Here is a 27038-nt window from a genome sequence, read left to right as displayed (position 1 = left end):
TCAGGGTGTTTATTACTGAGTGTTTCCCATATGGCTCTTTCCCTCTTTAGGACTCTAGATCAGCCAGTTAAAGAGTATTTTCCAGATTTCTTGAATTGCTTTAGGAATCAATTAGGGAATATAATATTTGCATAATACTGTAACACATTACAGGCCTTCTGGTCAATGCACAGGAACTACCGTACCTCTTTGTTTTCTGATTCTCCCATTTATCTAAGCTTCTACTAAGATAAAATAGACTTTCTAGAATACAAAGTAACAAAGACATGTGTTCAAAATAACAGTGTTTACTAGAAAGAAAGAGTCACAAAGTCTAAGTAGCATCTAAGTCAATCCTAAAATGAATCCAGAGCCCGCCCATAGGAGGTTGAATCTCCTTTCTTTTTTGCCTTCTACTCTGGCTCCGTAAAAGAGGGCAAGCAGCCATGTGCTGTCTTCCAAGGTAGGCTCTGGGTTATATGGAGAGGTGAACCAGGCTATATAGATTTGAGCTTAACCCTCTTGTCTTGAAGTCAATGTGTTGACCATTTGTTTGGATATTAGATTGAATAACATATATCTGTGCTAAAATGATATTACTATTATGATTTTTTCTCATTATATTAAGGTTGCCTGGAGATTCAAGAACAAGAATAGGCTTCATAACATTTGACAGCACCGTTCAGTTCTACAACTTGCAGGAAGGATTATCACAGCCTCAGATGCTAATTGTTTCGGAAATTGATGGTAAGATGGTTGTTTTTTCTCAGAAACTGATGGAGTAAGAGGGACGAAAAGAAATTATGATTTGTGTTCAATAAGCTATGTAATCCATTAGTAGATTTATCAGTGGGGCAGTGTAAGTACTGTACCTTAACTTTTATCAAAAAAGGAACCACCCCTTCTCTATGTAGAGTTTCAGAAGGCCTTTTGAATCACTGCGAAATTGGTGGCAGCCCCTAAGTTTTACCTTCAACTTATCTATGGTTTATATTGGAATCCATACTTTTGGCCTCCATACCTGCTGTTGACTTATACATGAAGTCACCTAATACATGAGTATATGCAGTATGCGATTGCACTATATACTCTGTATGTGGAAAAGTGTATTACAATTATGCTAGATTAGTTATTTGTATCTGGCTAGTGTGGTCTGCCCAAAGTTCATACCTGTTAGGTGAATGCCTAATTCTCGTTCCTTCTCTGATGCTTATTTTTGTATGTTTTTAATTGTATTGTTCTTTTACATTGTAAGCTGATTTGAGTCCCATTTTTTGGGGAAAGCAGGATATAAATAAAACGTAGTACCGTAGTAGTAGGGATCAGTCAACATTCAGTGCAGTCAGTAAGTATATTGATGTAGCTTGAAGGGCTGGAACTAGAAAATAAGTTGATTTTTTCCCTTATGCACATACAGGAATATTTTTCATTTATTCAAGAAACTCATCACACCTGGCTTTTCTGTGTTATTTTGGTATACTTTTAAAATACATTGCAGAAACCTACGAATTAATTATTAAAATATTTTAAAATTAAATATTTTCTCTATAGATATTTTCCTGCCTACACCTGATAGCTTACTTGTTAATCTTCATGAAAGTAAAGAGGTAAGATGAATCAAAATATCATGACAATTTACAGAAGAAATATAAATGCTAAAATGTATGGTTTTGTTGTTGTTGTTTTATTTTAGTTGCTCTGTTCCAGTTAAACTGAGTGCAGTGATGTTAAATCCAAGATGACAGGCCTGCAGCACTGCAGTTTTGCCTCCAGTTTAGAATTTTGCTTCCATTATTGTTATACCTCTTAAAATAATCAGAAGCACTTGAGTGGGTGAGATAAGTCCTCTGCTGTCCTCAGAGTTGGACCTGAGGCACAGATTGCCCTGCAGAGCCAAACCAGAGGCCAGTGAGACTGACTCAGAAAAACAACAACCTGCAAATAGATCAGAACAACTGGAAATAGTTGGGCTGGTAACTAGTGAAAATTGCATAGTTGCAGTCCTTTTAAAGAGAATGACAGTGATAGGGAAATAGGACAGCTAGATAAAGAGCTGAGGTGGTTCTGATCTGAAGTAAGGAATAGTGCTGTGTATATGTTCTGATTATGCAAAAGCAAGACATGGGCTGGAGCCCTGTTATGGACACATGCAGACATTACACTTGCACATGTCCTTTCAAGGTTGTTGCAGAAGGACCTATGTTGTATTGCCTTTTTTTACTGTTCCCCATATGTATGTAGCTTCTTATTTTGCCAGCATCCCCTCCCCTCATGGCCATTTAAAATGATAAATTGTTTCTGTTCTGCCTGGTGGATCTTGGCCATGGAATGCAGCCCTGGGCACAAAATTAATGTAGCTTTCTGATAACTTTTCTTTTAATGTTTTCAAAAAATTCCCAGGCCCAATAGTTGCAAAGATCAGTGCATCGTATGTAGTTGACTGGAGTCTCAGAATCTGGATATAAAGCGAATAAGATATTCCTGTACCTATAGGTGGAACATCAGGGTCTGAGCCAGTGGTATGAGTGTCAAAACCTGGATTAACACCCTTTAATCTGTTTTTCAGTTAATTAAGGACTTGCTGAATGCACTACCTAATATGTTCACCAATACAAGAGAAACACACAGTGCATTAGGCCCAGCCCTGCAAGCTGCCTTTAAATTGATGTCTCCAACGGGTGGGCGCATATCTGTGTTTCAAACACAGTTGCCATCTCTGGGCACAGGACGTTTGCAGTCCAGGGAAGACCCCAATCAAAGATCAAGCACAAAGGTACTTTGTGGTGGTTGCGGAACTACTTAGATAAAGTTGCAGATGTTCTGTGAGAAGAGATAATTGCTTGAAGAATTCAGCATGTTAGGAATCCTCATTTTATTTAAACAAAACTAATGTTGAGTCATAGGACTGTGAAAATAAGTTTCAGATTACAAACTACATTATTGATAAAATCTTAGAAAATTGGGAACTGGCCTCAGGCCTTATTGGTGCTTTAACTGCATTTGGAAAACACAATTAGTCCAAAGAAACAAGTGTGTTACATTTGTTTAATTGCATAATTTTTGCAAAAGGAAAATTCATAATTATTTGTGTGTACGTCATAGTAATCCAGTAAAGTTGAATAAATTTTTATCCATCTTGGCCTTCATCAATATGCTAGAAATATCATTAACTGAAGTGCTAATTTCTCAAAGTAGTGTTTAAATTCTGTTTAGTTATTGTGGTCAACAGGCCAGAAATAAAATACAATCTTAGATACAAAACTAACATAACAACAAAGGTAGCATCCTTCTAGCATCCGATAGTTCATTGTTTCTTTGTTCACACTGTCACTGGTAAACATGTGAATGTTTCTAACAATACCAAAGGAATTGGGTCTGTCAGGAAATATTTAACATCTAATTAAGCTGATCTTCCTGGTAGTGGGACAGCAAACAACAGTATTTGTTGATTGCAGGTACACCATACAAATTATGAAAAAGAAAAAAGCAGCATGTTTCTGAAATGTTAATTTTCTGCTTTTCCTAAACATTAGAAACCTCAAAGAACATTCTTTATGACTGTCTACTGTTTAAGCATTTTCTGTTGAAACATTCTGATTGAGGTTAAGGTTGTACATTCTGGTATGTTTCTTAGAGAGAAAAAATTGAATAAATGATTAATCTGAACTGGCACAATTGAAGTCATGTTAGTTTGACTATTTCAGAACTAATGCATAGCATAATGCAGTGGGGTCATGAGGGTTTACAGGGTGTACAAACTACATGGGGTGGCACCTCCAAGGAGTGGGTGACATGCGGTCAAGCCCTTCTCCTGCTGTGTGTGTGTGTGGAGGGGTGCCTTTCTCCCACCCCTTCTACACTGCCCAGCTTTCCCTCTGAGGAAGAAGTGGAGCAGGGGCGAACACATCCCTCCGTCTCTGCTCCTTGGCTTCCTCCTTAAGGAGAAAGCCAGACAGCAGAGCAGCCATGAAGGATAAGCATTCACCTCTCCTCCTTCTCTGCTGCTTGATGTCCTCCTCAGGAAGGAGGAGGAGGAGGGGTGATGTGCTCTTCCATCCCCTCCCGTCGCTTCAATTGCCCGGCCGTTCCTCTGCTGCCCTGCATAGACGGCCAGGCAAGCGAGGGAGGTAGTGGAAGGGAACAAGAGGTAGGGGGAAGTGCTGCTGCTGCCCGGCAGCCATTACTAGGTCTGGCTGGGCGGCCGGGGAGGACAGATGAGAGAGAAAGCAGAAGGGGGGAAGTAAAGGCCACTGCCACCACCCCACCCCCCTCTGCAGTCCCCTTCACTGGGTGATACCAAGGCTAGTGATGCCACTGGCATAATGCAGATAAGAATGTTCATCACTTTCTAAGAAATGTGATCACCAGCATGTGGTTGCATTTCAGATTTGGAAAAATATGCAGAAACTTTCATTCCTGAATTATGAAGTACCTGACAGTTTTTGAACATTCTAGTGAAATACTGCAATCATAAACATAAGCAGTACGTATTTAATTTGCAAAGGGTTAGGAAGAAATTACTTAATGTTTGTACCATTTCCCCATTATCTAACTTTAGCTTTGTATCCTAGGTGGTTCAGCACCTTGGTCCAGCAACAGATTTTTATAAAAAGCTTGCACTAGATTGTTCAGGACAACAAACAGCTGTGGATTTGTTCCTTTTAAGTTGTCAGTATTCGGATTTGGCTTCTCTTGGTAAGATATACTATCCTGCAAAGTTACTTTGTAGTTTTAACATATTTTTAAAAAACAGTTTTTATGTTCTATTAAATTGTCAAAAAATATATCTAAAGCTAAAAAAAAGTTTGTTCATATGCATTTAGTTAGATGTTTGCACAGGCAACTAATGTTTAGAGCATTTTCATCCATGAGAAAATTCAAAATAAAAAGCCTAGAATCTGGGGGGGGGGGGGGAGATGCAACTCGAAGAACACATCTTTCTGGATCCTAACACATTCTGTTCCACTACCTCTCCTGTATAAATATGGTTTATGCATTATAACCTGAGACCTTAATACTCTGTACTGCATCTGAAGAAGTTGGTTTATATCCACGAAAGCTCATGCTAAAATAAAAACCAGTTAGTCTTATAAGTACTGCTACATTCCTTTTTCCCTCCCCCCTCCCTTCTTTTTTTGTAGTTTGTTGTTTAACTTTCATATATTTTACTTAATATCATTTTTCCAAATACTTGCAACTTTTACACTTGTCAACTATAAGCTAAATTTGGAAAAGACTGATTTTAGAGTGCTCTTGCTAAATAAAATAATTTGCAAAAGAGCCTTTTCTTGTGGATCCTGCCTATAGAATGATTCCTTTGAGGATGCCTCTGTTTTCTATAAAGTACCTTGTGAAAACTTTTCTGTTCCCAAAGGGGTTTATTTTAGCTCAGAATTGTATATATATTTGCTTTTGATTTTTCTTGTCTTCATTTTAAATTTTAAAATATTTTAATGTGGTGTTTTCCTGGCTCCCTAATTAATTGATGTTGGAGAAGAACTATAAATATAGGAACAAAAACAATTAAAAACAAAAGAGGCACTAAGTAATGAATAACTCCAGCACATTTTCCCATCTAACTTGCACAATGTACTTTATTAAATAGAGTTAATTATTTTATGATGTTTTAACCTCCTTTCGTTTTGTCTGTATGTGTTTTAAAGATTCCATCAAAGAGGCATTGATTGGGGCTGTGTCCAAGTTAGAACCCGGTTAATGCGAATGGCGGGGGGGGGGGGATTAAATGCTGCTGGTGAAGATATTGCTGAAACTATAACTCATTTATAAAATGATAGCCATTTTATATTGATCAAAAGGTGTATTTTTATATCTATGGAAAATTTTTAAGTGAAGGCAAAAATGATGAGGCGTATGGGATAGACACCACAGAAAGTAAGGCTAATATACTGTTTTCTTCTAGGGTAGTGTACATATAATGGTTTTTATTTCACAACTGTGTACTGTGGTCTTGAGCTCAATCATTGCATAAATATGTCCTCACTCAGCTAATGTGTGGGTTTCACTTGCACTTCTCACCTTTGTCCAGCTTGCCAGAGCGAACACTGCTTGTGCAGCAGTACTTAAGATAGCCCCAGATTGCAGGAGCCCATTACCCAGCCTGAGACAACATCTTTGTCTAGTTTATTGTGCTGTATAAAAAATAATTCTCAAGGAAGATCCATGTGTTGTGTCTCATGCTTTCTGTTGCTGTTTTTTGTTAAAGGATTATTTAACTGAGGTTGTGATAAATTGCTTTTTACACACATGGGAAGATTGTTGTCTTCTAGTACTCAGACTAAATATTTGTTTTGCTTTTTAAAAAATGGATTGCAGGTGTTAACGGATGTATATTAATGATTCTTTTATTCTCCTTAATAGCTTGCATGTCTAAATACTCAGCTGGATGCATCTACTATTACCCATCTTTTCATCATATTCACAATCCTGTTCAAACAGAAAAGCTACAAAAAGACCTTAAAAGATACTTTACACGAAAGATTGGATTTGAAGCAGTCATGAGAATAAGATGTACAAAAGGTAAAGTATGCATCAGATGCATGGGATGTTAGTTGAACTTTTAAGATGTTTTTAGAACTTGATTTATAAAGTGGTGTTTCTTCTTTATTCCAAGCAGATATATACTTAATGTCTCAACTCTGACATTCCAACGCAAATGTGTGTCATGCCAAAGTACAGCTGGGAGGGGGGGGAGGGAATGAATACCTGATAGTAGAAAATGGTGGCATGCTGTGGATCAGAATGTTTGTTGGAATGCTTCTACCACAATGTTGCACATAGTAGCAACACTGCCAGAAAGGAAAAGGCCTACCAGGTTTATACTAGCATCCCTTCATTTAGGGCTCAGCAGTGAGTACAAAAGCACTGCACCAATTTGTTGCAGCCACTATCCTCATTGTGCCCAGAACTCTTTGACTCTGCCCTCAACATAGATTACATGCTGGGAAAATTAATGGTCAGGGACTGCTACAGCCTCCTCCAGAGGCAATGCTAAGTAGTTGGAGCTATGATATTAACATTCATTTCTCCACTCTTTAATAAAGTTGGTATGGAAAGATTCAACATTTTAGTGAAGGACTTGGGGCAGGGAGCAAATGGCACCTTGTCCATAGTGTGGGAATGTAGGTTAGAATACTTTCTGAAACGAAAAGTGTTCCATAACATTTTCATCATTATATTTTGTTTTTGTGGAAAATGTTCCAAACCACATATCTCTGTGTGTATGTATAGTTGTCTGGACTGTTATACTGCAATCAGTCATATTATATGAGCTAAATGTAGGATATGAAGTGCTAGTTTTCTGAAAAGACAAGCATTGACAAGTTCTAGTGCTCAGAGGAATATATTGACAATTGTACTCATTGCTAAGCTTGTTTGTGTTTCACAAAATCTCTTGCTGCTCAAGTACAATTAATCAAGACAAAATGTGGTAAGCTGCCTGTATCCAAAGACTTAAATACAATTTTTAGTGAAGCAAAATGTTCCAACTAGTTTTACTGAATCAGTTTTTTCTCAACTTGAAATGAAGCTGATAAATAGTTCAGAGAGTGAATGAATGAGTGAAGCAGAACATAATATAGCAATAGCAGCTTCATTTACATACCGCTTCATACTGAACTAAGCAGTCTATAAGCGGCTATTTGCCCCCAACAAGCTGGGTACTCATTTTAGAGACCTCGGAAGGATGCAAGCCTGAGTCGAGCTTGAGCGCTGGCTGGTATTGAACTCACAACCTTATGGTTTGTGAGTGAGTGGCTGCAGTACAGGCATTTAACCACTGTGCCACCAGGACGCCTACTATATTATAGTTATATCTCAACAAAATACAGTTATAAGGTGGTGATATATCTTATATTAAGTACAGCTCAGATTAGGTATGTGACCTTAAAAATAGTGTTTTTCAGGTGTAGTCATTTTTTGTTAAACATAAAGGAAGTACAGCATATAGTCATGTATAAGTCAACCTCAAGTATAAGTTGGGGGTAGGTTTGGGGGATTTTAATATGGCCTGAGGATAAGTCGAGAGTAAAACTTAGGGATATGTAATAAACAAATATTTTTCTCTAGCTAAAGAGAAATAGAGGACTGTTTATTTGAAGGGTTATATATAGTTGCAGAGGTGTAAATGGCATTGCTGATCTTAAAATGCCCACATGGACAAATACAAATAGGGAAAGGACTATAAATGAGGAAAAAGAATGAGAATGTGACCTGAAAAAAAAGGCAGGGGGAACCCAGCCTAAAGGCAGTGACAAGTGACAGACACAAGAAACCTCTCTTAGCATGGAAGCAGCATTCTCACCCGATTGTCCACCCTTTGCCCAAACCAGAAAAAGCAAAAACAATTCTCCCTCCTTCCTCGCTTTCTTTTTTAGCCTGAGTGGCATTCAATAGCAATATAGGATAGCCCAAAGAATGTGGTGTGCCCACTGTTTGGGGCACTTGAGGTGAAGTGGGGCTTATAGTGTAAGCTCTTATTAAAAATAGTACCACCATCTATCTGCAGAGAGGAGTATACACTGTGTTCCATCTCAAGTACTCAAAATGGTAGGTGTGCTTCATTCTTTGAGCTCCCTAATGGCAAGGAAGTAAGGCAGGAGAGAGGGCTGCCTTTCTTTCTTCATTTTGGGCAAGGGAGTGGTAATGGGGTGGGAACACTGTTTTCATGTCCTACCATACCAAAAGTGGTTTTTTGCCTCTGCTACTTGTCACTACCTGCATGATGGGTCCCTATTCCATCACTGTCCCATGTATACGTTGACCCAGGTTTTTGGGGTCATTTTTTTTTTACTTCTACATGGGTATATAATATATGCTATTCTCTACATAACAAATATTCCAATAGAATAACTTACATATCAGTCTTTGAATGGATGTTTGAAATCTAGTGCTCTAAATGTTTCTATCTGATTTGATTTAAAAATTATGTTTAAATATTTAAAACCAAATCAGATAACATCAGTTAGGACACTGGTTTGTTTGTTTGTTTCCCAGAAAATTCCGGTCGCTGCCATGGTTCTTCTAGACTCAGATGAGGCCAGATGTTTACCAACAATATTTAAACAGCTATAGATCAGCAATACTGAGAACATTTTTAACAATTTGCGTTGCTACCTTAAGCCTTCTTCCCATTAAATAAATTGTATTGAGCTCAGTAGGACTTATTTCTGAGTATGGTAAATAAGCAAGCATACGATTGCACTGTGCTTTTCTAGCACTTGCCATTTTAACAAAAACTGTCTTTCATTTTTAGGTCTTTCAATTCATACCTTTCATGGCAACTTTTTTGTGCGATCGACTGATTTACTGTCACTTGCCAATGTCAATCCTGATGCAGGATTTGCGGTACAGATGTCCATTGAAGAAAGCCTGACAGATACGTCATTAGTCTGTTTTCAGACAGCACTTTTATATACATCCAGCAAAGGTAACTTCAGATAAATGTTGTCATGCATTGTTATGTCTTTTCTCAAGCTGCAGCCTTCTTCCCCAAAAAATAAATGAAAATGGTTGCTAAATCTATACTAATAGTGTGTACTTTGAAAAGAAATGTTGACTTTACTGCTGTCCTAGAGCATAAATATTTTGACTAAAATAGTTCTTATACTGTTGATTCTGCTACAGGTGAACGAAGAATTAGGGTTCACACGCTTTGTTTGCCTGTGGTGGTTTCACTAACAGATATTTATGCTGGAGCAGATGTACAAGCAATTGTATGCCTTTTAGCTAACATGGGTGAGTTGAAAATAAATGTTCATATTTCATTTTTTTCCATTGATATAAAAATTATATTGTACTTTTTATGGTAAATACAGATTGAGTATCTCTTGGCCAAAATTCTGAAATCTAAAATATTCCAAAACCCAAAACTTTTCCTGGATAGTGAGATAGTGATACCTTTGCTTTCTGATGGTTCAGAGTACACAAAGTTTGCTTCCTGCACAAAATTATTAAACAATAATGTATAAAGTTACCTTCTGATTTTGTGTATAAGGTGTATCTGAAACATAAATGAATTTTGTGTTTACACTTGGGTCCCATCTCAAAACTACTTCATTATGTACATATATGCAAATACACCCCATACATATATATATTATGCCAATTCCAAAATCCAATTTTTTTTTTAAAAAAAATTAAAAATCCAAATCACTTCTGGTCCCAAGCATTTCGGATCAGGAAGACTCAACCTGTATTTATTGTAAAGTATCAGTTATATCATTTCCAGTTAGAATAAAGCAGAGATGGAAGATTAAAGGTTTAGAGTCTTAAGTACCGTATAGTTAATACTTTTGAAAAGTCAATAGTGTGGATGCTTGCATAAAGTATATCTAGTGAGAACAGAAGTTGCTAAATTATTATTTTATTAAGAGCAAATGATTGTTTCATAAACTGTTTGTATGAACCTCCAGTAATTATTTTACTAGTCCATATGCAACCTTAAGTTCATTATCTGCAGTTATCAGAAACAATTTCATTTGTTATTTATATGTGTATACTGCCTCCAGTCAAATGTGCTCAAGGAAGCATATATGGTTCTCCTCACCACCTTATCTCATAATAGTTCTGTAAAACAGCTGAAACGGAAAGCTGGATTGTTCTGTGACTCAGTGGAAACTAGAGTCTGGCTTTTCCTAGGCCCATCCAGCCCAACACCCAGCCCATTACATCATATTGTTGCCTTTAACTAGTAGTCTTGTGCAAACTGCACCTCTGACTGTTAAGGTGTTCGTTTTACTCTTCAGTGATTTCATGAAATGAAAATATACTAGTAAAGTTTTAATAGCTACACTAGTATGCTGCTCATTACCTCTTAATAGGATTGCTTTCATAATGATTTGCTGTAACTTGACTTTCCATAGCTGTGGATCGATCAGTTTCATCAAGTTTGTCAGATGCTAGAGATGCCTTAGTGAACGCAGTGGTAGATTCATTGTCTGCGTATACGTCAACTGCATCAAACCTCCAACAATCTGCTTTGATTGCTCCAAATTCCCTCAGGCTATTTCCTCTGTATGTTTTGGCTCTCTTCAAACAGGTACTTCAGAGAAGTAGTTGTTCATATTGACTCTCCAGTGTGTTTTTAAGGATAAATGTCAGAGAGTTATGTGAAAATGCATAGTTTGAATATCTCATCTTACCTCAGGCACTGGGAGGCTTAAATTAAGTGGTGCTCTTTATACTGTAAATAGATTATACAGCAAGTTGTGTTATAATAGGTACTCTTAAAGATACAGCAAGGTTTTGCTGTTCATTAAAACTCTTCACTATGTGTATTTTCAGAACTGAATATTTATACCCAGTCCTTACATTTTGTGATAGCAATGAAGAGAAACACACTAGCACTTCAGATTTGTAAGAAAACTGTTTTTGAAAAGCTGTTACTAGCCCTAACTCACTGCACTTCTTAAACATACACACTCTTGGCTGGAATCCAGAGACTACATTGCTGGTTCCATACACTGAAAGGAAAACAATCTGTTTCTAAAACACCATCTTTTCGGAAAGTGAGGAAAATTGTGGAATGACATGGATCTATGTTTAGCAGATCATCCACAGACAGGGATGTATGGTGGAGAAAGTGGAAATTCTTGTGGGCTTGCCCGTGTTCCTAATTTGACCACAATCTCAGCCTAATACCAACCTTTTCATTTCAAAGTGGTTAATTCTTATCTTCTTCTTTTTTAAACAGAAAGCATTTCGAACAGGCACAAGTACACGCTTGGATGATCGTGTATATGCCATGTGCCAAATAAAAAGTCAACCTTTGGTTCACTTAATGAAGATTATATATCCCAGTTTATACAGAATAGATCGGCTTACTGATGAGGTATGTTATATTTTATATTACGTACTACTTTAGAAGACTGCCTGGAAACTTCATTTGGTCCACAATACAGCAGCTAGCTTAGTATTTAACTCGAATAATACATAGTGCTGCTGTTGTTGTTTTGTTTTGCTATTTTTTTAAATATAATATATTTATATGCCGTATATACTCATTTATAAGTCTAGAAATTTGTCAAAAATTGACCCAAAAAACCTGAATCGACTTATCCATGAGTCAATGTTAGTACCATACTCTAACTCTTACCAAAAAAACGAAGCAGCCTCTGATGAAAGGCAAGAGCTTAATCCATTTTGGAAGCACTGATTCCTCTCAATTCTCTCATCCATCCAGCCTTCAGTGTGAGCACAAACAGTGATATCTGCTTGAATTTTGTAAGTTGTTTAGCATTGTTTCCCTTTGCTTCATTCTTTACATCCTTTTTTACATGTCCGTAAGTTTTACCCTCGACTTATCCACAGGTCATATCAAAAGCCATAATTTTGGCCCCAAAATCTGTCCTTGATTTATACATGAGGTCAACTTATAGTTGAATATATACGGTAATTTTATATGATCTTATTATATATTATATTATATTATATTATATTATATTATATTATATTATATTATATTATAAAGATCTCAGCAGTCTTGAAAGAGCTAGCTCCTGGCCTGTTTGCTAACACAATTCAGATACAAGCATACCTTACTTAACAAAGCCTCTGACAAAGAACATCCTTTTTACAAAATCTTTATGGCTGCCCAGATCCTCCTCCTTTTTCATGCTGGAAATTTTCAAAGAAGTCTTGCAGTATAAAAAGGGGGAAGGAAAATGTATAGGGTAGAGGGGAATACTAACAGTTTTTATTTCTATTATTTTTATTTCTTTTATTGCTATTTCTACCCATAGCAAGTTTTTGTAGAGCTTATACAATATTCCATTTAAGACCATCCTAACCCAAAATAATTTGCGTTACAACAGGGATGGTTCACAGTGGCTTTCCTTTCTTCTGCTGAGCAGACTGAACCTAAACTGAGATGAACAGAGAAGCCTTGTAGGAATAACAGATAGTGTCATCACACTTTCTAATCAATTTTTCGAATATTCTGTGAGCTCTGGCTCCATTACAACTCTGGTGAAGAATGTATCAACTAGGAATTGCCTTGTGACTACTGGATTGATTTTGGACATTTACAGACCTTTCTACTGCTTTAGTATAAGAAAATTACAGATACTATACTTAATGTAACTTCTTTGAGGCTTATGCTTGGAGTGGTGTTTAGTTCTAGCTTCTTTACACTTGTTCTGGTGGCAACCTGTTTTACATTCATGTGTAACTTCCATTTCCTTGTATTGTCTTCTAACAGTATTGCTTAAGAGCTGGGTGCATGTCTTCACAATCCCAACTACTGAATTAGTGTGATACCAGTGAAATTCATCTCCAGTTCATATAGGCCTGTTACAGACTGCCAAAATAAAGCTGCTTCGGGTCTCTTTGGAAGTATGCTATTTAAATGGTGCATGGGTCCAAAGAGTCCGGAGGTCGCGCCAAAGCCACACTCCATTCCTAAGCACTGGAGGGCAGCTTTGGCGCAGCTTCTGGATTCTTGGGGTGCATGCATCATTTAAACAGCATACCTCCAAAGAGACCCGAAGCAGCTTTATTTTGGCTGTCTGTAACAGGCCATAGTATGTTTCATTATCACCTGATAAAGAAATCTAGAAATCTTTTCAAAGATGGCTTTTGTTGGCCTCATCAAGATATGACAACAATATAGATTTTAGAATGGTTTTTATGGACAACACAGCTCCATTGTTGTTTTTTTCTTTGTTATAGGGTGCAATACATTTCAATGATAGAGTGGTACCTCAGCCTCCTCTTCAGCGATTGTCTGCAGAGAAGTTGACAAAAGAAGGAGCTTTTCTTATGGACTGTGGCACAGTAAGCTGCATACTAGAGGCTGTTTTACATTACCTGTCTGTAATCTTGGATGTTTTAATTGCATCTAACATAAAGTAAATGTTTGGATAATACAGTGGGCCCTCCATATACACAGATTCTTTATTCACCGGTGCAAACATCCACGGGTTGAAAATATTCCAAAAAGATATAAATTCCAATGTCATTTTGCTATTTTAAATAAATGACACCATTTCACTACATCATTGTATCGAATAGGACTTCAGCACCCACAGATTTTGATATGCACAGGTAGTCCTGGAACCAAACCCGAGCAGATACCAAGGGACTACCATATATGAGAATTGTAGTTTCTTTAAGGAATTTTTATATTATCATTGCTGTGATAGTCTGGTGAATTTATTTTCTGTTAAACCGTTGGGTTAATCTCTAGCATCCTCATTATGTAAACAATCAAACATTTTGAATTCAATCGTTTAAAGCATATAGTCCTTAGGCAACCTCAGTGACTGGCAATCTTACCAAACAAAGATTTTATTTCAGTGACACAATTCTTAACATATTTTAGGTATTTTACATTTGGATTGGAAGAAGCTGTGATAATAACTTCATAACAGATGTCCTTGGATACCCTAATTATTCCTCTGTACCTCAGAAATTGGTAAGATTTCATATTAAATTAATCTCATACCTGTAAAGAACTGTATATAACCTTCATGACACTGAGAATAGATTTCCTTTTTCTACGAGGCTAGTCTAGCCAATGAACTGAAGAGCCTGGGAGCAGCCATGTTCCCATGAAATGTGTCTGGGTGGAGGTGGGATGAAGAAAAGGGATTACTGAAAACCCAGGCAGGCTCATATAGGAAGATATGGTCCTTCAGAACTCTGTACCTGAGCCACATAAGGCTTTCTAAGTCATAACCAGCACTTTCTTTTGTGGCCTATGCTTTCACCAACTAAATATTTTTATATTCAATTATTTTTAAAGAATGTAACTCTGAGAGCTATGTAAGGAATACACATTATAACAATGTATGTTCTTTTGAGTTCTTTATCTCCTGTTCAAATTCATAATTTATAAATATGAAATATAATTAGTTCAGTCCACTTGATTTCTTTCTGGTTTATTTATTTTTATTTATTTATAGTATTTATACCCCGCCCTTCAGCCCTAATGGCTATCAGAGCTGCTTAAAATTATTATTTTTAATTAAACGGTTCCCTGCCCTCAGGCTTACAATCTAAAAGACACAACACAAAAGGAAAGGGAATGGTGGTGGGAAAGGGGATGAGGTCCAGTGGTTCTTCTCTCCCTCAGGCTTGGACCAAAGCAGATGGACTGGAGGGAAGGCTCTTCTTCTTTTTCTGGTCCTTGTAACATTTGGTTAATTTTATGTTAAATGTTAGTCATTTTATCTTTTTATCAAATGCACTGTAAATAATTCTGCATTATATCATCTGCATAAAGATGATTTAAATAAAAATAAATAAATATGGATAATGGAACAAATAAGTGTCAATTGTTTTGATATTGTTTACATTTTACTTTCTGGTTTTTGAAACCCATCACTGATGTTTAATTGAACTTAAACATCATTACTCTTATAGCAGATGAGGTGGTGAATATAATGTTTAATTCTTTTAGATGCAGCTTCCTGAATTAGATACTCTTTCTTCAGAGCGAACCAGGTCTTTTGTATCCTGGCTTATGGACAGTAAACCTCTAAGCCCAGTACTTCAAGTAATAAAGTGAGTATTCATGTATTTCACTATTCCTATTTAAAGTTGACACCACTTCTTGCTGTTACATAAAAGTTTGTACAGCTTCTCATTTGCATGAATCCCATAGTAACACCATACATTTGAGATTGAGAACCTTCAGAAAGTGAGGACTTTCCCTGATTCTCCACCACTGCTGCCAGTGCAAGGACTTTCTCGTATTCTCCTTGTGTGACATAACTGTGGTGACTGTCTAAATCAGTGGTCCCCGAACTGTGTTCTTTAAGGGATTTTGGACTTCAGCTCCCAGAATCCCAGACTACTGGCCAAAATGGCTGAGGCTTCTGGGAGTTGAAGTCCAAAATCTCTTAAAGGGCACTGTTTGGGACCACTGGTCTAAATGCTCCAAGGTCCCTATAAGGATTTATGAAACTTCTGTCCCCAGTTGACACCACCCTTCTGTATTCAGTGCTGCCACCAAGGACACCCTGTCTGAATTCCCACTCTCAGACGGATAGTGTTTCTGAAGACAAAAGTGTATAAAAAGAAAAACAATTCATTTATTTACGGAAGTTAAACATGACATAGCAGATTAATTATATGTTACATTTTAAACACCACACACTTTCACACTTCTGTCAGGATAACTCAGACCTACATGATATATAAAGCTTAGTAGCTGAGGGATACTGTTGGTAAGAAAGGACTCAGGTAGCAATTTTTAAGTTGGTATTTCAGTGAGATAAACTTATGCCCATATGGTATACTTCTTGGTGAGGGCTGGGATCATAGGTTCCTTATTATTTCTGGCTGAGAATGAAGAATGGATGAGATTACTTTTAAATGTGAGGTTGGCATTTAGTATGGGTGTAGACCTTTAATCTCAGAATTAACAAACCATTGTGCATTTGGGAAGTCATGGGTGGTTTACACAATTTCAGTAATTGACAAGGAATAACAATGAGAGTGCTATGATGTTGGAAATGTCTTTGGTTTGGTTTAATTTTATTGTAGAAATGGACAATTAAGTATAGGAAAGAATGGCTAGGCAGCATTTCCTCCTATACTCATCTGATGTTTAAAAATCTCAGATTGGCAGTTAAAAAATATTATTGAACCATGGCGTAATTCTGAAGAAGCTTCTGTTCCTCTGTTGTTGTTAACCGCCATCAAGTTGACTAATTTGTGTCAAGGAAAGCTGACTGAACGACTCTCAGAATTTGCCCAGTGTATTGCTACCAGTTATTTAGCTTTGTACCAACCTAGGTAAAATGGTCAGAGAGGGTCATTGCTCTTGCCTACAGCTATATTTCCAGTCACTTTTAGGAGTGTGTATTATGCCAGTAAGCTCTGTGCAAACATTGTAAAAATTGAAGGTGAGGTGGGGATTTTCTTCTGTTTCAGGGATGAAAGCCCTGCAAAGGCAGATTTTCTTCAGCACTTAGTTGAAGACAAGACAGAAGCAGCATATTCTTACTATGAATTTTTGCTTCATCTTCAACAACAAATTTGTAAATGAGCAGGAAGAAAGAAACAAAAGCAACAAAAAAATCAGTTCTGGACTTCTTATCAAATATCAGCTGTGAAAGAAGCACACTGGAAGTGACAGAACCAGGCATGGGTTCTTCGGCATCCTTTTTTAAAGGACAAAATCACATTTCCTGATGAATTTTACAGTTCTGCTTCAGTATAAAAATGATGGTTATGATGCAGTTTCAGTAATATGTTTTCAGCTGGTTTATATGCATTTCCTATAGTGCAACAATACGGTGCTTCTGTCTACTTTAAGGTGGTGAACTTACATAGTGATGTGAAATAGTATTTCTTAAAGAAATCTAATGTCAGAGAGCATTTCCCCTAACATTTAGTATGATAGCCTTTCCAGATGATCTCCAGCAGAGATGCCAAAGTGCAATGCTCCATTTATATGAATTTGTAAAAGAGATAATTCATATTTGAAGACTTCACCATTTTCTCTGTGAAGACTGCAGAATTTCAATACAGCATACATGAGTTGTAGAAATTATATATATATATATATATAATATATATATAAAATGTACAGAAATGGTAACATTTGTAAAAAAAATGTAAAAAATGTAACTACAGAGTATGAATTGCTTTGTTGCTGCAGTGTTGGTGATTCAATGACAAATCACTATCTCAGTTAAAGAATAAAGTTGACTGATGCATATGAAACAAAAATCTGAATCCACATAGGAAAATGCAACTTTGTAATTCATTTAATGAGTCCTTTTATGTGGATTTATTTATGATCAGCTAATTAAAAGTATTTTGCTTGATCATGTGTTTTTATATCTATGTGATTATTACATTTTAGACACTAATATTTAATTTGGCTTGCTCTATGGAGAATGAATGTTTACTACCTTATTGTATAGAATCCCTGAAAATGGAATAAGTAGGAATATTGCTAAATTTGGAATGGCATTTATGTAAAGATATAACCAGCTTGCTGCCACTGCCCTGCAGTGGATAGTGTCTCTTAACTCTAGTCTGCTTCACATAATCTGCAACAATTGTGGTTCTGGATTCCTCCTTTTCTCTTACCACCATGAAAAATTAAAGAAAGTTTGTATTTCACTTAAAGCTGCAGGTTTCCCAGCACATAATTGAAATATTAGCTTTCATTTGTGACATTTTATTTTGAACTTGAGCCCTAGGCAAACACAATGAATCCTGTATAAGGCTGCAAAATAACACATTTTTAAAAGAAAGTTGTTTATTAGTTAGGGTAATGGGGCAAAGAACTCTTGTTTTTAAAACCAGTGTGTTTTTATGTTAAAGATGACAAATGCTAATGTATCTTCCTAAATATATAGCTGCTTCCCAGTATACCTCCACCTGTTCATTTTGCCTTCATTATCTTTTATTTTATAGATGAATATTTGTGACTCTGCATTTTTCTTAATTTTACCAAAAACATGCCAAAGGATTTTTCAGAAGAAAATCATCTGCTTGTTCAGTTTCTGCTTGTGGCACATTTTTGATGTCTTTGTATAAGGATATTGTATTTGAGCAAGATGCTTTCACCTAATATTTTAAAGTTATATTTCCTATACAGTATGGGGGAATAAAACACATCAAATTTATTTTGGTAAAGACATAGGCTGAAAATGTATGTCATGGAACCATGAATGTGTCAGATGATGCGTAAGTGTGATTCTAACAAGCAATTATTTTGGATAAAATTGTTCTTGTGGAGCTTATGCTGAATATTCAAAAGCATCCAAAGCCATGATGTATGGTTAATTATCTGTAAAACCATAACCTTTATTCTTCTATATTTTCTATATAAAATCATTTTGAAAAATACATCTGAGAAGTATTTGGTTTTAGTAAGGTGTTAATTGGAAAATACTAATGTTTAGAAATTCATCTCTCATACTGCTCTAATCAAAAATATGGTAGTATCATGTTAACTGGTAATTAACTCTCAACAAGAAGATGAAGATTCCTCTAAAGAGCCTTTAATGGCTTCTGCAAAGAGTAATGAAAACCTTGGTTTATTTTCATATATTGGCTTCCTGTACAATGTAATCCTGTACATGTCTAATCCGAAGTAAGCCTTATTACATGTATATAGGATTCCTGCCTTAAGTCTATTCATGACTAACAGGTTCAATACTTGATTGAAATTAGCTACAGTTAGGTCAGGAGTAAGTTAACAGACTAGTCGTCACAAGTGTTTTCTACTGTTGGCAAATAGATCAATTGCTGTTGGAAAATAGATCAGTTACTGAACTGTGATAAGCAAGTCCTTGTTCCTTTTTTAAAAAAAAGATTATCTTAAGTATTTGATCCTTGGGTTTGCAATACTGAAATCTACAACACTAATCCTTTTGTATTTGCAGTCGGTCTTTCAAGTGAGGCCACTTGACATACATAATCTTGTAATCCGTTCAACAGCACAGGGTTGCAGGTATTGCTCCTTGCTCGTATTACCCCTTAGGAGAGCAAATGTGAAACACTGCGCAAGTAAATGAGACATTTTTTTCCTACCTCCTGTCACTCTTCATTCTATTCCGGATATAACTATATTTCATCTGGGTCACTTTGAGTGCTGTGATAGATTTGTGCTGTGCTAGTTCATGCAACATTTACAGTGGATCCTTCTCATCCACAGGGGTTTGGTTCTGTGTTTCTCTGCACATGGGGGAAAACGCAAGAGCAAAAGCCTATATTAGTCAATGGATAGAATTGTGTATGGGCCTGCATCTGTGCATCCATGGATATGCACCACCATTGGCTAATATAAGGTGGAGTGATCCACAGGAGCGCCAATCTGTGGATGGCTAGTGTGCCGATATGTGCAATTAAACATTCAGAAAATACATGAACACATGTAGTTATCTGATTTTGGAAGCTAAGATAGACAGTGTGGTGAGATGGGAGACCACTAGGGTATTCAGTAAAGGCTAGTAAAAGAATCTTGTTTAAAACTTTGGGATGACTGTTTACTGGATTACATGATGAACAGTGTGATTCAGTATGAGGCAGTTGCCTGTGTTCCTTTCTAAAATTGATTTGTTTTTCTAGTCCTCACTTGGATCATAAAAGAATAAATACTATAAATGCATATGACAATGTCCTGGGAATATTTATTGTCCAATCAGCATCACACAACACTGATAATTTCTCTACTGAAAGTATTAAATAAATTGTGCATTTCAATGTGTGGATTTTCAAAGACCTGCTATATTTATTGCAGATTATTCCAGGTAAGTATTCATACAATTCTAGTCAAAACTGTAATCTGATCCATGCTTTCAGGAGTGGTCTTAAAATTTATAAAGTGTGCATAGCTATTAAGTAATCATTCATACAGAGGACTTTGAATGCACAACTCGAAGAGTCTGGGTTTCAATCCCTGTGATGTTCAGACATGTCAGTGCTGATTTTGGACTGCTCCTGCTCCCTTTTTAAAAGAAGGATCAAATCTTAAACATCTGTAAACTAGATTCCTGAAAGCTTAAAATCTACTGTATATTCTAGACAAACATAACACCATCTTCTCCATTCTAGGAATAGATGAGCCTTTTGAATTTAGCTGCTACATGTAGCAGAAAGTTTCATTTTAGATTGAATTGGAATAATTTATATCTTTATTTACTTCTTTGTGCCAGAAAGAACTGAGGTTCAAAAATATAAATTCAAGGGAAAGTGATAATAGTGGAACTTCCCAGCCCTAGTAGATTTTTAAAAAAGAAAGCAGTAAAAGATGTTCCTTACAAATTTTGTTTGAGCCAGGCTTTTAGTTTTCTGAAAGCTTTATAGCCCTCTGTTCTTTTTACCACATTGTGTCTGAATTTTGTGCAGTCCACACTAAGAGTAATCATAAAGTAGACAAAAAAAGAGAAACTTATGCAAAAAAACCCCAAAATCCTGCTGTGTAACTTCTAAGTATTAGTTTATGCTGTTGAATCATGTGGTGACAAGCTTTTTGTAGCAAGCAGGACTCAGCATGCCCTGGGAAAAGAAATGCCATGAAACTATTAAAGTTTAAAAGTTCTGGCTAGTGGAGAAAAACACCTTGATGTGAAAATGCTTTTTATACTTCACCTTGCCTCTAGTATATATTTATTTGTGTGTAAGGCGTCATTCACTCTTAATTTATTTTTAAATTGCTGAGCTAAGCTATTTCATTTTTGTTTTTATTCAATACTGTATTGCTGCACAGTTTTATTATACATTGACCTACTGATGTAATGGTTGCTTGCAACCCCTTCTGTTATTTTTTTAATTGCCCTGCCACATTATTATTATTATTATTATTATTATTATTAAGCTTTATTTATATAGCGCTGTAAATTTACACAGCACTGTACATACAATCTGTTAATTAGACGGTTCCCTGTCCTCAGGCTTACAATCTAAGAAGACACGACACAAAAGGAGAAGGGAATGGTTGTGGGGAAGGGGATCAGGTCCTGGAGTTCATCTTTCCCTCTGAGGCCTGGACCAAGGCAAACGGACTGGAGGGAGGGCTCTGTTTCTTAAGGATAATCCCGATGGCGTTGGGCCTGCCATTTCACTCCCTCCAGGCTGGATGGCTTCCCCTTCTCCATCTCTGGATGATGGTGGATGGAGGGGTGGGCTCCTCTTTCAGGGAAGTTTTAAGTACAATTATTTTGAAAAGCAATATACAAATAAGTCCAAAACATACTGCAGATATAATCTGGTTTGAGACTGCTTTAACTGCCCTGGCTCAATGCTAGGGAATCCTGGAAAGTGAAGTTGAAGGCTTTCATGGCCGGCATCCATAGTTTTTTGTGGGTTTTTTGGGCTATGTGGCCATGTTCTAGAAGAGTTTCTTCCTGACGTTTCGCCAGCATCTGTGGCTGGCATCTTGGAATCCTGGAAACTAATTTATTGCAGCATGGGAGCTCTCTGACAGAGAAGGCTAAATGTCTCACAAAACTACAGTTCTCAGAATTCCCTAGCATTGAGCCAGGAAAGCGGTCTCAAACTGGATTATTTCTGCAGTGTGTTTTGGACTGTAAATAGATGACTGTGGTGATAAGGATTCCAAAGTCAATACTCAGAAAACGCATAACTAAATATTTCAACATGTGTTTCAAGCTGAATTTCAGGATTTTATGATACTGGTATGTGGTAGGTGATTTGATCTGTTTTGATCACTTAGGGTTAATCAGTGTAGCATTCAAGACAAGATTTGGTCACAGCTCCTCCCTCTGAATCTAATCCTGCTTTCCATGTGATATGTTCAGTATATAAATTAAACAGATAGGGGGATAAAATGGATCCCCTTGCCAATTGGGAAACATTCTGTTCCTCCATATTTTGTCTTTTCAGTAGGTTCTTGCCCTGAGTGTAGGCATCAGGACAACCAAATGTAGCACACCAATTCATTTTAGAGTAAGTCATAGTTTTTCATGATCTATGCAGTCAAAGTTTTTTCTATTCTTTGGTCTGCCCCATTATCCAATGTATGGTTGTAATATGATCCCTAGTGCCTGTTCTTTTTCTGAATCCAGCTTGCACATCTTGTGTTTCTTGCTCCACATACATCAAAGTCTTTGTTGTAAAATTTTGATCATCACATCACATTCAGTGATCTGATAATTATAGCAATCTCTGGCGTCCACTTTCTTGGGGATTGTATATTGAACGTTTCCAATCTTTGGGCCATTGTTTTGTTTCCCGTATCTGTTGGCAGATTTTAGTTAGAATTTTAATTGATTTGGTCTATGGAACTTGAAACAGCTCTACTGATAGACTACCTGTTCCTGGTGACTTCTCCTAAGTGCTTTAAGAGAACTTTCCTCTTCTCCTTCTAAAAATGTAGGAACCTCTAGCATCCTCTCACAGAACCCTAAGGTTCTAGGTAACCTTGGATGTGAAACCCTGACCTAGAAAGTCCCAGTAACAGCATCAGGACTTAAAGTTGAATAAATGTTCAATACAGTTGTATTATGGCATGTTATGAAAGAGTCAGTTACTCCCATCCTCCACCCATTCTTTCATTTCTGTTTTTCAGGGTTACTGTGTAGCCTGCCAATTAGCATGAGTGGCCTTGTGTTTAAAGTGAGGAAGTAGCATTTGTTCTGAAGCACAAAGGACTTTCTCTGCAGAGTTGCCAGCTCTGTGCCCCAGGCACAGGTTTTGAGGTTAATTCTTAGAGCAGTAAGTTAAAGCTCAGGGCCATCTGCTAAGCCAGCAGGACTGTAAGTTGGACAGCTGCTTCTAACAGAGCTAGCCAGAATATCATAATTTATTTATGAAAAAAAATCAAATTAGTTGATTTTCATCAGCTTTTTTCACTGTCCAGCTTTCATGATCACACATAGAAATAGGAAATATGGACAGCCCCTAACCTTTGTATTCAGTGATGTATCTTTACATTTCAGGATCTTGTCTAGTTCTTTCCTAGCTGCCATTCCACATGCTAGTCTTCTTCTGAGACATAGATAGAGACGGATAGGAATGTCATATCGAACATCCTTGTTTTATATAAAACCTCAGGACCTGCTATTCAGTTTTGTCAGGTGCTCATTTGTTCCATGGACCCTTAGGTCCAAAACACACTGCAGAAATACACTGGGTTGGACTGGATGGCCCTTGAGGTCTCTTCCAACTCTGATTCTCTCCAAATTCTCTGTGTTTCCCAAGCCTACTACAGTGGTTGCACCAAAGAGTATGTCTGTTTCCTTAGGGTCACCATAAGTCAGAAACAACTTGAAGACACACAGCAACAAAAATAGAGGTTAATGATGCACATTCATTTTGGGAACACAAGAAATTTAGAATCTGGAAACTGGTAAAAAAATATATTTTACAGCTTATTATTATTTAGGTTTTGCATTAGAGCTATATGAGGTCACCAACTTCTTTTAAAGTACTCGGGTCTCTGAAGGTGTTAATCTTGTGTACCTTCAAGTCCTTTCCAACTTAAGGCGACCCCGAAAACGAACCTATCTTGGGGGTTTTCTTGGCAAGTGTTGTTCAGAGGTGGTTTGCCCTTGCCATCCTCTGAGGCTGAGAGTGTGTGACTTGCCCAAGATCCCCCAGTGGGTTTTATGGCCAGCCCTGGTCTCCAGAGTCACGGTCCATGAAACCCACTGGGTGACCTTTCTGCAAGTCACACTCTCTCAGCCTCAGATGATGGCAGTGGGAAACTCCCCTCTGAACAAATCTACTCCACGTTGGCTTTCATGGCTCCAGTCATGGGGAAGTTATCAAGGAAGCTATCATGGGGTTTTCTTGGCAAGTTTAATCAGAAGCCTGACCATTGCCTTCCAATGAGGCTGAGAGAGTGTGACTCTGAGCAAGGGGACTCAAACCCTGGCCTCTCAGAGCCAAAGAAGAAGCCTGAAACCAGGGCTTTATGGGGGCTGTTGTTTTCCTGTTTCAGAGGAGGAGGAAACAACCAAAGGCGAGGCTGAAGAGAGAGAGAAGATGGAGGAGGAGGAAGAGGAGGAGGCACGCCTTCTTCCCCTGAAACTCCTCCTCGCCCAGGGAGCCTCCTCTCTTCAACGGCCGACGAGGAGGAGGCACTCTCTCCTCGCCTCCGAAGATGCTGCTCCTGCTGAAGGGCTTCCCCTCGAAATGGCGGGCGCTGAAGCCTCCTCTTCCTTGTTATTCCCGTCCTTATGGTGGCCCTTTGCCTCCTCTCTTCGGCCTCCTGCTGGGACCCAGAGGAAGAGGGGAGGAGAGGGGCGCCTGCTTTCTGCTCAGAGACCCCGGGAAGGTGAGTGAGTGCCAGGCTTTGGCATCGCCTCCTCCTCCTCCTCCCCTTGAGGCTGAGAGAGTGTGGCTTCTCGCCCTAGTTGCTGCTGTTGTTGTTGGGAATGCCTCCTCCAAGCGGTTTTCTAATGGTTTTCTTGGCAACTTTCTTAATGAGTTTGTGTGTTTTTGTGTATGTGTCTCATGGCTATCCTCTGAGGCTGAGAGAGTGCGACTTGTCGCCCTATTTGTTGTTGGGGTTGCCTTCAGGTCGTTTCCGACCCTAAAATGAAGCTCTCCTAGGGTTTTCTTGGGAGGTTTCTTCAGGGGAAGGGGGGGGGGGCTTTGGCATTGCCTTCCCCTGAGGCTGAGAGAGTGGAGAAGAGAAGGATAAAGGGTGATATGATAGCCCTGTTTAGATATTTGAAGGGATGTCATATTGAGGAGGGAGCAAGCTTGTTTTCTGCTGCTCCAGAGACTAGGACCCAGAGCAATGGATGCAAACTACAGGAAAAGAGATTCCACCTCAACATTAGGAGGACCTTCCTGACAGTAAGGGCTGTTCGACAGTGGAACAAACTCCCTCGGAGTGTAGTGGAGTCTCCTTCCTTGGAGGTCTTTAAACAGAGGCTTGATAGCCATCTGTTGAGGATGCTTTGATTGAGAGTTCCTGCATGGCAGAATGGGCTTGCACTGGATGGCCCTTGTGCTCTCTTCCACCTCTATGATTCTATGACTTGCCCCAGTTCGTGGGTGCCTTCGAGTTGTTTCCAACTTGTTTTCTTGGCAAGTTTCTTCAGAAGGTGAGGAGGTTGCCCTTGCCTTCCCCTGAGGAGGCTGAGAGAGTGTGACTTGCTCAAGGTCTCCAGAGTCGTAGCAAAAACAACGCTGTCAAACAATGCTGACATAATTGACAAAGTTTTTTTTTAATTAATGAACTGCATGATCACAAGAGAAAGAGACAGGAGTGTGTGTGTTTTCCTTGTCTTCGAGTCGTTCTCGACTTATCAGGTTTTCTTGGCAACATTTGTTTAGAGGAGGTTTGCCCTTGCCTTCCCCTGAGGAGGCTGAGAGAGTGTGACTTAACCAAGGTCACCCAGTGGGTTTCCATGGCTGAGCTGGGATTTGAACCCTGCTCTCCAGAGTCATAGTCCAGCACTCCAAGCACTCAAAAGGCTGTGGGTGTGGGTTACTTTGGAGGACTGCAGCTCCCAGAATCCCCCTAGCTAGCCTTTTATATATGAAAGCTTTGCAAAAGCGAAGTATCAAGTCTCTTTGTAAAATATGGTTTGCCTTTTTGACACGCACACAACAGTCTCTTTTATTTTATTCAGCGTCCTGAATGTAGGCTGTTGAAAATCATCATATTTTCCGATTGAGAAACAAAGTGTTGAAGAGAAGGGGAAGGAAGAAGCACCTAAGAAGGCTCTAATCCAGTTTGACACCACTTTTAAGTGCCCTGGCTCCATGCAATGTAATTATGGGAAGCTCTGCTCTGGTTACGCAACAAACTACACTTTCCAAAAGTCCATAACATAGAACCAGGGCAGTTAAAGTGGTGTCAAACTGAATTAAATCAGCAGTGTGGATGCAGCCTCTGTTCCTGGAAGTTCTGCTTTTAGATTGTTTTGCTGAGCAAAAGCATCTTCCTGAAGAGTGAGGACCCCAAGCTCAAAGTCAAAAGGAAGAAAAAAAGAAACTGAAATAAGCCTCTTTTAGTCGAATTTAAAAATGAAACAAGAATTTTTTTGCAGTTTTGCGAAATTATTTCTTTAAAAATTAAGAGAGCCTTTGTGGCTGAAGAGCGGGTTATAAAATACTCTAGGTTAAATAGATAGATAGATAGATAGATAGATAGATAGATAGATAGATGTGTTTACCCATGTTCATGTTGGGGTTTTTAGGAAGGGGGAGAAATGAAACCCTGAATATATATTTACATACAAGGAGAATATACTTAGGAGCCAGTGTGTGATGTAGTGGTTTGAATGTTGGACTATGACTCTGGAGAGCAGGGTTCGAATCCCCGTTTGGTCATGAAAACCCAGTGGGTGACCTTAGGCAAGTCACACACTCTCAGCCCCCATTAGTTGAGTGCTATGACAGTCTGAGTGTTGGACTATAGCAGGGTTGGAATCCCTGCTCAGCCATGAAAACCCTGTGATAGCTTTTGAGTTGAAGGCACACAACAGCCACAACAAAATAACATTATTTCTGTATTTGCCCCAGGCTTATTTCCAACTAGTCATTAGTTGAGTGTGATGACAGTTTGAGTGTATGACTCTGGAGCGCAGAGTTCAAATCCCTGCCGAGCCCTCAAAACTGGCTGACCTTGGGCAAGTCACACTCTCTCAGCTTCA

The 27038-nt window shown here is 38.1% G+C and overlaps 2 protein-coding genes across 6 annotated transcripts in view; both read left to right on the top strand.

The window, feature by feature from the left end:
• LOC149313056 (protein transport protein Sec24B-like) overlaps positions 1-20062 on the top strand; it is a 55330-nt gene extending 35268 nt beyond the window's left edge. For 2 of the 3 annotated variants that reach the window (XM_089525981.1, XM_089525980.1), the window contains 13 exons: positions 608-726; positions 1531-1586; positions 2546-2752; positions 4551-4674; positions 6358-6516; positions 9251-9424; positions 9622-9732; positions 10860-11035; positions 11690-11827; positions 13666-13770; positions 14318-14410; positions 15398-15501; positions 16876-20062. In XM_089525981.1, coding sequence (XP_089382107.1) covers positions 608-726; positions 1531-1586; positions 2546-2752; positions 4551-4674; positions 6358-6516; positions 9251-9424; positions 9622-9732; positions 10860-11035; positions 11690-11827; positions 13666-13770; positions 14318-14410; positions 15398-15501; positions 16876-16990 — 1681 coding nt within the window. In that variant the 3' untranslated portion in view covers positions 16991-20062. Of the gene's footprint in view, positions 1-607; positions 727-1530; positions 1587-2545; positions 2753-4550; positions 4675-6357; positions 6517-9250; positions 9425-9621; positions 9733-10859; positions 11036-11689; positions 11828-12178; positions 12375-13665; positions 13771-14317; positions 14411-15397; positions 15502-16875 lie in introns of those variants that run through there. The other variant, XM_089525982.1, reaches the window with a different exon arrangement.
• A 4408-nt stretch (positions 20063-24470) lies between these two features.
• MCUB (mitochondrial calcium uniporter dominant negative subunit beta) overlaps positions 24471-27038 on the top strand; it is a 71146-nt gene continuing 68578 nt past the window's right edge. For 2 of the 3 annotated variants that reach the window (XM_089525978.1, XM_089525976.1), the window contains exon 1: positions 24678-24703. Coding sequence is in view for 1 of the 3 variants with exons in the window: in XM_089525975.1 (XP_089382101.1) it covers positions 24530-24703 (174 nt within the window). In the remaining 2 variants the exon portion in view is untranslated. Of the gene's footprint in view, positions 24704-27038 lie in introns of all 3 variants that reach the window. The other variant, XM_089525975.1, reaches the window with a different exon arrangement.

The sequence above is a fragment of the Sceloporus occidentalis genome, unplaced genomic scaffold, assembly GCF_023333645.1.
Source record: "Sceloporus occidentalis isolate IW3139 unplaced genomic scaffold, rSceOcc1.0.p SCAF_5, whole genome shotgun sequence".
NCBI classification, from domain to species: Eukaryota; Metazoa; Chordata; class Lepidosauria; order Squamata; family Phrynosomatidae; genus Sceloporus; species Sceloporus occidentalis.
The sequence above is the reverse complement of the archived record's forward strand: the minus strand, read 5'-3'. Positions and strand labels throughout refer to the sequence as shown.